Genomic DNA, 11,554 nt, shown 5'->3' on the forward strand with positions numbered 1-11,554 from the left:
TTCGGGTGTTTGAGCTGCAGGTCCGACACTGAGGCGCTCAGCCTCTCGCTCGCTGCGGCTGCGTCCGCAGAGGGAGGAATGTAAACAGTGAACACAATCACATGTGAGAACTCCCTCGGGATGTAATACGGGCGGATGCCCACCGCAACACACTCTATGTCCTTAGTGCACACTTGTTCTTTAATGGAGACATGCGCGGGATCGCTCCATCTCTCATTAATAAACACCGCCACTCCTCCTCCTCTCCTCTTTCCGTCCATGTCCCGGTCCGCACGCACCATCTTGAACCCCTCCAGGGAAACAACAGAGTCTGGGATCTTCTCCGTCAGCCAGGTCTCCGTGAAACATAGAAGGCTGCTCTCCCGGAAGTCTCTCTGATGCCGGGTCAGCGCAGCGAGCTCGTCCGTTTTATTCACGATCGAACGTACATTTCCCATGATGATCGATGGAATAAAGGGACGGAACTTACGCTTCTTCTCTTGTTTCATCCGACCTGCTCTGCATCCGCGTCTTTTTCTCTTGATTTCCACGGGAAGAGAGAGAGCGGTGTTGCGCAACCCCAACAGCTGATCCCTGGTGTAAACAATAGACCCGCTGAGCGTGTCTGCCGACGGAGTTCCAAAAAGTGACGAAAGTAGTAGAAAACCGAAGGCAAAAGTTGTAAAAGTGGTCTCGTTTTGTGCACAACGGCAACAAGATCCGACCATTCTAAAGAAAAAATTAAAAAGACGCCAGAAAAATGGAAAAAGTGTGATAAAAAGTAGGTAGAAAGAGGGAGCTCTGAAAGAGCCCTGAAAGAGGGAGCTGAGTATCAACTATCTAAATAAAAGTGGCTTAAAACACTTAAGGCACCAGAGAATGTCTGCCTTCGAGCTTGGTTCTGTTTTTCTATGGTTTATTTCGTGTGTTATCTTGTTTCATTATTGTATTCTGTAGTGACGAGACAAATCATTTCCCATGTTGTTTTCAAAGCTACTCGATGTTGAACTATTTGAAGGTTAAACCCCTAGACCTTCAGGTGTTGACATCCAGACAAGTTTTTTTGTCTTGTTAAAAACCGAACATGACATCAGGCAGCACCTGAAAGTGTGTGACATGTTGTAGTGAAAATAAAGTATCAAACAAACGCTGTCAATAACACACTCATTATTCAGTTACATGTATGAAGACATGAGTCATGTTTAGATCCAAGTTCACTTTCAGTCGCATCTATTTTCACCTGTATTCACGATAGGACTTATCATTAATATCAAATCTTAAAAAATACATCTTTTAAATAATATATGTAATTATTACCGAAATGGTGGATTAAAATATCTTTATTTGCAAATTGAATTTAGTAAAAGGTAAAGGAGAAAGATAATGAACAGTGTTTCAGGGCAGACAGAAAAAACATAACTTCTTATATCGTTATTAATTAGCGATTAGATTTATTTTATGTTTGGAAAACAATGTTAAGTGTAGTCGAGCAGCAGGTAGAGATTCAAGTGAAGCCTGTTAGTGTGTGTTTGCTACTTTAATCAAACGTCAAATGTTTCCACATAAGTCAAGAAAAGTCATTTTAAATACATTTAGATGCAAGACGAGAAGACACATCTACATTAACAACATGGTTTAAAGATGTTTTCATGCATTTGACAACTTTTATAGGAGAAAAACGAGGAAGATATCTGCGAGAACGAGCGCTGACGACAACAAAGAGGTGAAGTTCTGCTTCATTGGTGCTCCGCCCTCCAACGGCTTCGCTATGGGTTTACCCCGAGGCACCGCCTCGTCTCTGAGAAAGCTTAATGAACTCGCCACCCAGCAGGGGGCAGTACCTTCCTATAAAGGCGGGCAGCACCCGCCGCACTTTCTCCTTTTTCAACTCAGCGAGAAAGCTCCTGACAGTGGAATGTAATGATGGCGAATGAATATTGAAGTGAACCATGTGTGCACGAAGACTCCCTGAAGAGGAGACACACATGTCTGCTTCGTTTGCCTAGAGGCCCAAATCACACGGGATGATTATGTGGCCTTCCGAGCGCTTCCCACGGCTTTTGACAGTGTTGGGAAGCGTTCGAGGCTTGTCGACCCACGCCGCCTCAGATCATGATTATGATCAACACAGGACTGCCGTGTTGTTTAAAATAACAACACGGCAGTCCTGTGCGCTGCACTCGACAAGCTCACGTTCCAACGTGTTGGGCCCTGATGAGTCGAGCTGAGTCGTCCATCGGTCATGAACAGATGTCGACGAGGAGGACGACTGGCTCGCTGCATGGAGTCGACCATGGGGTATGCGAGAGCGATCAGGTGAGTATCTCTTGCAGGTCTCATGGCCCTCCTGCAGCGCACTCGACGGGTTCACTTGAGAGGTATTAGTGTGCATGTGGCTCCGCCTGTGAGTGTGACGTATTCACAGGCGTCATTAGAGACTTTCGCCGCTAATGCTAAGCTAACATGCTCCGCCGTTCATAGACGGCGAGAGTTTCCTCTCAGAACACAGTTCGGAGGAGGTTTTAAACCCCTTCGTCCGGGTCATACCGAGACTGTAATAACGGAGTCTGTCCACACGAATGAAGGGCAGACTCCAACCATGTGCTTTGTTTCCAGATAAGCAAATGTCCACGAGACCGGCTTGATCAGCTGTGTTTACTTCACTTCCGTGTTGACATGCGCTGACGGGGTTTGACCGCCGATGAGCGTTGTCAAAAAAATCCCGGCGCCATGGATGACGTCACGTTTGGCGGAGAAACGTCATGGATGACGTCACGTTTGGCGGAGAAACGCCATGGAACGGACGCACCATTGAGAGGAATGGCCCGGCAGGAGGCGGCGCAGCTCCGCCATCACCTGCATGGGCGTGATGACGAGGCGCGACGAGGATACGCGGAGAAGATCCCGTTCGTCGGCCTGATAAGCAAATGTCCACGAGACCGGCTTGATCAGCTGTGTTTACTTCCGTGTTGACATGCGCTGACGGGGTTTGACCGCCGATGAGCGTTGTCAAGAAAATCCCGGCGCCATGGATGACGTCACGTTTGGCGGAGAAACGTCATGGATGACGTCACGTTTGGCGTGATGACGATGCGCGACGGGGATACGCGGAGACGGAGATCCCGTTCGTCGGCATCATCATCTGGTGCTGGGGGGAAGCGTCACCAGAGACCAGCCACCCCAGCAGCACCAACAACATCGGCAACAGCGGCGGCGTGCGACGAGTGAGCGTCGCCAAGATCCGCAGCGCGAGCCGGGGAGCCAGCAGCCGCAGCAGAGTCGACGGCCGAGGGCTCCTCCACCCTATTCATTCAAGGGAATGTGTCGGGAATAAAACAAGAGAACGTATGACGTTTTCTGTGGTTCGTTCTGAGAGAGATGTTGGTAGCGTGCATGTGTTTCCGCCTGTGAGTGTGACGTATTCACAGGCGTCATTAGAAACTTTCGCCGCTAATGCTAAGCTAACATGCTCCGCCGTTCATAGACGGCGTGATTTTCCTCTCATAACACAGTCCGAAGGAGGTTTTAAACCCCTTCGTCCGGGTCATACCGAGACTGCAATAACGGAGTCTGTCCACACGAATGAGGGGCAGACTCCAACCACATGTGTTTTGTTTACAGACGAGCAGAGGTCCGCGAGACCTGCTGAATCAGCTGTGTTTACTTCCGCGTCGACCAGCGCTCGTGCCCGACAGAGCGTGACAGCTGATGAGGTGAGTGGAACTTGTCCGGACATGTCTATGTTAACCGGAGGTTGTTCCTTCCCCCACAGCGCTGTCTACAAACACTGGCACCGTGGAGGACGTCACGTTTGGCGGCGGAGAAGCGCCATGGAACTGACGCAACCTGGTGTTTTTACGCGCGAGTTTTTTTCGCCGTTCTGAGACCAGGCGAGGGCGAGGAACTTCCGTCCCGTCTGGTCGATCAACTGGAGAGGTGCGTGGCGGTCGGATCTCACGAGTGACGAACAGATCGGGACCGCCAGCGGGGCTGGAGAATGTACGGGACCGGGTGAGTGATGCGGTGCCGACGCGCGCGCGACCTAACTCACTTCAGCTCCGGGTTAATTCTCCAGCGCTTTCCTCCACATCGCGGGTTTTGTCAGCTCCGGTGACACTAAGAAGTGCTCAGGGAGTTGGGAAGACTTCCGGGGGGGGAAGGAAACACGCACGACGCGCATCTGAGGTGTCTCACGCGCACTTGCGCGCTTCTCCCACAGAGCCGGCTTTTATGTATGAGAGTGGGGGTTCTAGTGAATCCAACTCGAGTACATGCTCTGTGGATTCAAGAGATAGAGACGCGGCTTGTGTGATGCCCTTTCGTCTACGGCCCGTCCATGGGGGGCGGGCCGGAGGACTACCCAAGGTTCGCCAGGGCTGCGGTTCTGACAGAACATTATTCGGCTTGGAGTCGCCTGGTTTTACTTCTAGGACCCACTTGGCTGGGGGGAGTAATCAGGCGGGGCTATGCGCTACAGTTTGCCCGTCAACCCCCGCGTTTTTCAGGGATTCTCTGGACGCGTATGGTGGAGCAGGAGAAACTATCCTGTCTGAGAAACGAGGTGTCTACTCTGCTGCAGAAGGAGGTCGTAGAACTGGTCCCTGCAGCCGAGATGATGTCAGGGTTTTACTCCCGGTACTTCCTCGTGGCGAAGAAGACCGGGGGTTGGAGGCCCATTCTGGACCTCAGCTATTTGAACAAGTTCATAGCTACCCGCCCGTTTCGCATGTTGACGGTCAAGAAACTGCTTTCAGGTGTATGTCCAGGAGATTGGATGACATCTATCAACCTGACCGACGCGTACTTTCACATACCGATAGTCAAGAGACATCGAAAGTACTTGCGTTTCGCCCTCGAGGGTCGGGTGTTTCAGTACACTCGACTTCCGTTCGGCTACTCTCTGGCACCCAGGACCTTCACCAAGTGTGTGGAAGCGGCAGTGGAGCCTTTGAGAGTGAGTGGGGTAAGGATCTTGACCTATCTGGACGACTGGTTGATTCTTGCCAGGTCAGAGGCAGAAAGTTACGCTCACACACAGAAGGTGTTGAGCCATATTGCCACCCTGGGGTTCACAGTGAACCTCAGCAAGAGCGCTCTGACTCCAGCTCAACAGTTAGTTTACCTGGGGGTACTGTTGAACTCGGAGGAAGGATACGCGCGCCTCCCGGACGTGCGTATCCAGCCCATTCTCCGACTGACAACACAGTTGCTGGAAGCTCGGTGTCACGTGACAACAGCAGGCACTGTTATGTCCCTCCTGGGGCTCATGGCGGCAGCCCACACGGTTGTTCGGCTGGGCTTGCTGCACATGAGGGAGCTTCAGAGATGGTTTGGTCGTCTCAAGCTAGACCTCAAGCGGGAAAGAGGTCGGAAAGTGCGCCTTCCCGCTCGGGTTTTGCAGGACATCCAGTTCTGGAACTCTCACGCCAACCTCAGGCGGAGAGTTCCATTGGGTTGCGTCCTTCGTTACACTCAAGTGTTCACAGACGCTTCCCTGACAGGTTGGGGAGGCACCTCGGGTCAGGCCTATGCCAGTGGGGTCTGGAGCAGTCCGGTGCTCAGACACATAAACTGGCTAGAGCTGAAGGCAATTCACAATGTCCTGCTTCACCTCTCTCCCCAACTGTCACAGTCCAACGTCCTAGTATTTTCAGACAGCTCCACCGCCGTGGCGTACGTAAATCGCCAAGGTGGAGTCAGATCCCCAGCCCTTCTGTGTGTGGCAAGGAAGATTTGGCTGTGGGCGGACTGTCACCTGCTTTCGCTCAGAGCCCAGCACGTCCCGGGCGAGCTGAATGCAGTAGCGGACAGACTGTCGAGGGGGGCCGTCCAGGACGAATGGGGTCTGTCCGAGGCAGTGGCAAGCGAGATCTGGTCTCGATTCGGTCACCCGGTTGCAGACCTCTTCGCCAGCAAGGAGAACTTCAAATGCCCTCTTTGGTTCTCCCTCAGGGCTTCGGACCGCCCCCCACTAGGCGTGGACGCTTTAGCCCATTCGAGGTGGCCGGTCGGTCTGCTGTTCGCCTTCCCTCCTCCGCGGCTCCTTCTCCCCCTGATTCGGAGGACGAGGCGGGGGGGGCTGAGGTTAATTCTAGTGGCACCAGACTCCCCTGGGGCGCTCTGGTTCCCAGAGCTGGTGCGCATGGCGGTCGGGGCCCCGTGGGCCATCCCTTGGGGCCCCGCTGCCCTGTGTCAGGCGGGGGGGGACACTGACAGCGCCCCCGGTGCTGGGCCGGCCTCTCAAGGTGTGGCTCCTGCACGGGACGAGCTGATCGGGACCCTGGACCCGGACGTTCTCCACACGCTGGAGAACGCCCGGGCCCCATCAACACGTAGGCTTTATGCCTCAAAGTGGGGGATATTCTCCCGCTGGTGTTCAGACAGGTCCTTGGACCCCAGCTCTTGTTTGGTCTCCGCTATCCTGTCTTTCCTGCAACATTTGCTGGATAACGGGCGGACTGTGGCGACACTGAGAGTGTTCGCATCAGCCATAGCGACGAGGCATGTCGGTTTTGAGGGTGCTTCGGTTCGCGCCCACCCTTTGGTGGCGCGTTTCCTGCGGGGTGCCTGCAGGCTTCGACCTCCTGCAAGGCCTTCCAGCCCTCAGTGGGATCTCCAGTTGGTACTGGACTCTCTCACAGGGCCGACCTTCGAGCCTCTTGACCAAGTCCCATTGGATATCTTGTCTTTCAAGGTATCGCTCCTTCTGGCACTAACAACCACGAAGAGAGCAAGTGAGCTTTGTGCCCTCTCCATTAGCCCTGAGTGTCTTTCCTTTGGCGTCGAGGAGTCTTCGGTGTCTTTGCGTCCTAACCCAGCGTTCCGCCCGAAGATTCTGAGTTCCTTGTTCCGGGCGACGACCTTCACGCTGCGGGCCTTTCACCCGCCGCCTCACTCGGACCCGGGTCAGGAGCGTCTCCACCTGTTGTGTCCAGTGAGGGCGTTGGCCTGTTACTTGCGGAGGGTGGCCGAGTTTAGGCGCTCTGATGCCCTTTTTGTCTGCCACGGTAGATGCCGGCGGGGAGAGGCTCTCTCCCCCCAGAGGTTCTCTCATTGGGTGAGATCGGCCATTATCCGTGCCTACCGAGCAGCGGGTGGATCCGCTCCTAGCGGTCTGAGGGCACATTCCACCCGTGGCGTGGCAGCCTCAGTGGCTCTTTTGCGGGGTGTGGCAGCAGAGGATATCTGCTCTGCTGCCTCTTGGGCGTCCACGTCTACCTTCGCTAAGGCCTATCTCCTCGACGTAACGGCGGGATCAGTAGCTCATACTGTCTTGAGCGCTGTTGTGCCCCCCTCAGGGCCCACGGCTCAAGTGGGATTGGACCCTGGGCCGGCGGGGCCCTAGTGATGCTGCTCCAGGAGCGGCGTCCAGCTGGGGGTACATTTATCCCGTCAGGCTTCGCCTTTTGGGTAAACCCATAGCGAAGCCGTTGGAGGGCGGAGCACCAATGAAGCAGAACCCCTGAGTTATCTATTATAACCTCAGGTTCTGCGAGTTGGTGCGAAGCCCTCCAACCTCGTCGCCCAGCGGCCGCCCTTCTCGCTGAGTTTTCAGTTGGAGAAAGTGCGGCGGGTGCTGCCCGCCTTTATAGGAAGGTACTGCCCCCTGCTGGGTGGCGAGTTCATTAAGCTTTCTCAGAGACGAGGCGGTGCCTCGGGGTAAACCCATAGCGAAGCCGTTGGAGGGCTTCGCACCAACTCGCAGAACCTGAGGTTATAATAGATAACTCAGGGGTTATGACGATTCACAGCAAATATTGCGAATCCAGTTAAAGTTTTGGTGTTTTAAAGTGGAAAATAAACATGTCCGCTTTCACACATGTTCGTAAACATGATTATTTATTTCATTATTGTTGTTGTTTCTCGGTTTGAAAGACGAAGAGAAAACAAGAGTGGAGCTGCAGCCGCCTTCACTCTCCACGGTTCTCATGGTGAGTTTAAATCCATCCCCTTCCCGGAGTATGTCAGTCTAGTCTGACACCCGTTCGATTGAGAATCCGAGATCATGGGAGAAGTCGCTCCTGCTCCCGCCGCCGCTCCGGCCAAAGCCGCCAAGAAGAAGAAGACGACGAGCAGGCCCGCCAAGTCTGGACCCAGCGTCGGTGAGCTCATCTTGAAAGTTGTGTCCGCCTCCAAGGAGCGCAGCGGAGTCTCTCTGGCCGCCATCAAAAAGTATCTCGCCGCCGCTGGATACGATGTGGAGAAGAACAACGTCCGCGTCAAGACCGTTATTAAGAAGCAGGTCCTCGCAGGAACTCTCGTCCAGACCAAGGGCACCGGAGCTTCCGGCTCCTTCAAGGTGAGCAAGAAAGAAGCTCCCAAAGCCAAGAAACCAGCAGCAGCCAGGAAGGCCAAGGCCGCCGTGAAGAAGACAGCAACCGCCAAGAAGTCACCGAAGAAGGCGCTAAAGAAGCCAGCAGCGAAGAGAGCAGCAGCCAAGAGTCCCAAGAAGGTCTCAAAGAAGGTGGTAGCCAAGAGCCCCAAGAAGGTCTCAAAGAAGGTGGTAGCCAAGAGTCCCAAGAAGGTGGCGGCCAAGAAGAAGCCAGCTGTGAAGAAATCTCCTGCCAAGAAAGTCGTGAAACCCAAGGTCAAGAAAGCAGCTCCTAAGAAGAAGTAAATGCTCAAATCTCCCCAATTAACGGCTCTTTTCAGAGCCACACAACTTCTCTACAGAGCAACTGTCACTGCAACATACATGTCACACGCTGTGAAGTCATGTTAAGATACAGGTTCACCTTCAGTAGCGTCTGTTTTTACACCTGTATTGGCGATAGAACTGAATACATTGATCATATCCTTATCAATCTAACTTAAATATAAAATTATATATTTTTTAAATATAGAAATATATTCGCTAATTGCTGGATAAAAACATCTTTACGCGTCAAATATGATTATACGCAGTTGTATAATTTGCCCAAAAGATGGAGCCATTAACAAGGGTTGTTCATTCCGATCAGTACTGTTGGAATGTTTTTTCGTTTTTTATCAGTAAGACATATTTTACAGGTTATTTTTATAATGTTTATTAAAAAAAATATTATCTACATAAATATTGCAATGTTTTTATTAATGTGTTAATAAATCATACCTATGTATATTGTTTGAAAATGCATACATTTCAAAAAAATGTGTTTATTGAGATACAGGAGGATAGTTTCAGGAGATTAATTTATATCCGTTGGTAAAATAAACATGACAAGATAAAACTTATTTAAAAAACTAAACAAATCACCATGAACATAAACTGCCACATCATCAAGTTAAATATTACACGTTATTGGTTTGTGAATGGTTTGATGTATTTTAATGCCACATTTATCGGAATATCCTCATAATACGATATTGATTGATATCTTGATTCTATATAAGCAGCTGCATGTGATCAATAAAAACATACTAACGTTCAGTTCCTGCTAACGTGTGACCCCGCCTCAAACTCGTCTTTTCATTGGAGGAAACGTTTAAGAGCGAGCGCTTGCTGTGACTGAGAAAGAACCGCGGATATATAGAGAGAGACTGTTGAACTTTCACACTCAAATCTCGAGGTTTCTACGTCATTATCTACAACCATGAGTGGACGAGGCAAAACCGGCGGTAAGGCTCGCGCTAAGGCCAAGTCCCGCTCTTCTCGTGCTGGACTCCAGTTCCCCGTGGGTCGTGTCCACAGGCTGCTCAGAAAGGGCAACTATGCCCAGAGAGTCGGCGCCGGAGCTCCCGTCTACCTGGCGGCAGTGCTGGAGTATCTGACCGCTGAGATCCTGGAGTTGGCTGGAAACGCCGCCCGCGACAACAAGAAGACCAGAATCATCCCGCGTCACCTGCAGCTGGCTGTCCGCAACGACGAGGAGCTGAACAAGCTGCTCGGAGGAGTGACCATCGCCCAGGGTGGAGTGTTGCCCAACATCCAGGCTGTTCTTCTGCCCAAGAAGACCGAGAAGGCTTCCAAGAAATAAGATGCTTGAACAACATCCTTTAACTCAACGGCTCTTTTCAGAGCCACCCACATCCAACTATAGAGCTCAGTCGTTGTTCTCCTAAAACTGCTTGCGTGGATTGTCCAAAACAAAGACCAAAAAATGTGTCTGAAACAAAATGTATTCAATTTAATGTTATTTCGATAAAATATCGTGTGGTGAACTTTTAATAGATCTGCTGCAAATTTAACTTGAGGTCATTGTTTGGAGGGATTTTTTTTTTTTTTAAATAGATGGAATCATTCTTTTAAAATGTAGTTTATTATGCCGTAGCTGATTGATGTGGCACTGTTTCCTGGACTCTATTGTCCTTGTATATCAGTTGTGAACTGTTTATCTGTTTTAATATAGTGGACATGTTTCTATTCTGGATAGATGTGCTTTTTTTCATTAGCCTACTACTGTAAGATTAATCTGATTTAGGAAAATAATTCTTCAATTTGTTTCAAAAGAAAAACCAAATTGACAGAGATAAACCTTATTTAATCAGAATGTCTGAGTAGGAAAAAACATGTCACCTGTTTAATCATTCCTCCTGTTTTAACAGGTATAACTTTAAATTACTTTATGTAATATGAAATTAAATCCAATAGTCATAACGAACACGGCAAGGTCATAAAACTACATATTTGACATGCCCAAAACACACCAAAGATCCTAAACAAATACACAATTCAGTAAATACATTTCTAAAACACTAATGTAACACTGAATTATAAAAAGTTAAAATAGTCCACTGTCTACACTTGTTCTTATTCATGCATACTTTTTTTTTTAAAGTGAAGTGATTTGGCACTGCCTTATTGTGAATCATCCTCACAAGTCTGTTCTTGTTCTTCTGGTGCCAGGAAAATTAACCCCAGATTAACCTCCAGCAAGACCAAGGAGCTGGTTGTGGATTTCTGGCGCTGTCCCACCAAGAACTGCACCAGATGCTAACAGGGACTTTTGTAAATATTGTACATTTTTTGTATTTTTGTATATACTTTATATTTGTGAAATAAGTTTTTCAAATTTAGAAATTTATTTCTATTGTATTCTTATTTAAATGTTTGGTCTAATAAAGAAAAAATCTATCTATAAAATATCCAAGTCCTGTCGACATTGATCAACAGGACACTGTTTAGTCTTGATGAAGCAATTCCATCTGACAACGGCACGGACGGCGAGTCTATAGAGCGAAACCAGCCACATCACGTCTCTAGTGCTCTCAGATAAATCCTTAGAGAAAACATTTCTAAAACTGCATTGCAGCTGCTTGTAATCACGAAATCCACAGTGGCACATGGAATATCTTGCAGTACCGGATGGTTCGGAAAAACAAAGTGTGTCAGAATGTTCATTTCCAGATAATGTGTACCCGGCGAGCCTTAATCTTAATAATCACTTAAATGAGCACAGAGGCATCCAGGTGTCTTGTCTTTTTAGATGTGTCCCAAGTTTCGGTTGATGTACCAGAGATTCATATAATCTATTTTTTGGTCAATACACTAATATCGCCGATTCCAGACTACTTTTTCCTCGTCAAAGACACATTTCCTTCATTCAGACAAAGAACCTGATCTACCTCTCAACCGAGAGATGTTCATGTATTAAAG

At 49.6% G+C, this 11,554-nt stretch overlaps 2 protein-coding genes across 3 annotated transcripts; both read left to right on the top strand.

Annotated features, from left to right (window-relative positions):
• The first annotated feature begins 7,984 nt into the window (after positions 1-7,984).
• Positions 7,985-8,596, top strand: LOC148066147 (histone H1-like). 2 transcript variants are annotated; one of them, XM_087808184.1, is made up of 2 exons: positions 7,985-8,479; positions 8,522-8,596. In XM_087808184.1, the coding sequence occupies exons 1-2, from the start codon at positions 7,985-7,987 to the stop codon at positions 8,594-8,596; spliced, it is 570 nt and encodes a 189-aa protein (XP_087664310.1). The 2 variants fall into 2 exon arrangements, with proteins under 2 accessions (XP_087664310.1, XP_087664309.1); XM_087808183.1 differs by having other exon boundaries at positions 7,985-8,596.
• Positions 8,597-9,551: 955 nt separating this feature from the next.
• LOC148066148 (histone H2A) lies at positions 9,552-9,935 on the top strand. The gene has a single exon (XM_087808187.1). It carries the CDS (start codon positions 9,552-9,554, stop codon positions 9,933-9,935), a length of 384 nt encoding a protein of 127 aa, XP_087664313.1.
• Positions 9,936-11,554: the final 1,619 nt, after the last annotated feature.

The sequence above is a fragment of the Callionymus lyra genome, chromosome 14, assembly GCF_982586985.1.
Source record: "Callionymus lyra chromosome 14, fCalLyr1.hap1.1, whole genome shotgun sequence".
Lineage (NCBI taxonomy): Eukaryota > Metazoa > Chordata > Actinopteri > Syngnathiformes > Callionymidae > Callionymus > Callionymus lyra.

Bases quoted from the DNA above. Each gene is read 5' to 3' on its own strand.
- LOC148066147 (XM_087808183.1), top strand. From the start codon at position 7,985: ATGGGAGAAGTCGCTCCTGCTCCCGCCGCCGCTCCGGCCAAAGCCGCC.
- LOC148066148 (XM_087808187.1), top strand. From the start codon at position 9,552: ATGAGTGGACGAGGCAAAACCGGCGGTAAGGCTCGCGCTAAGGCCAAG.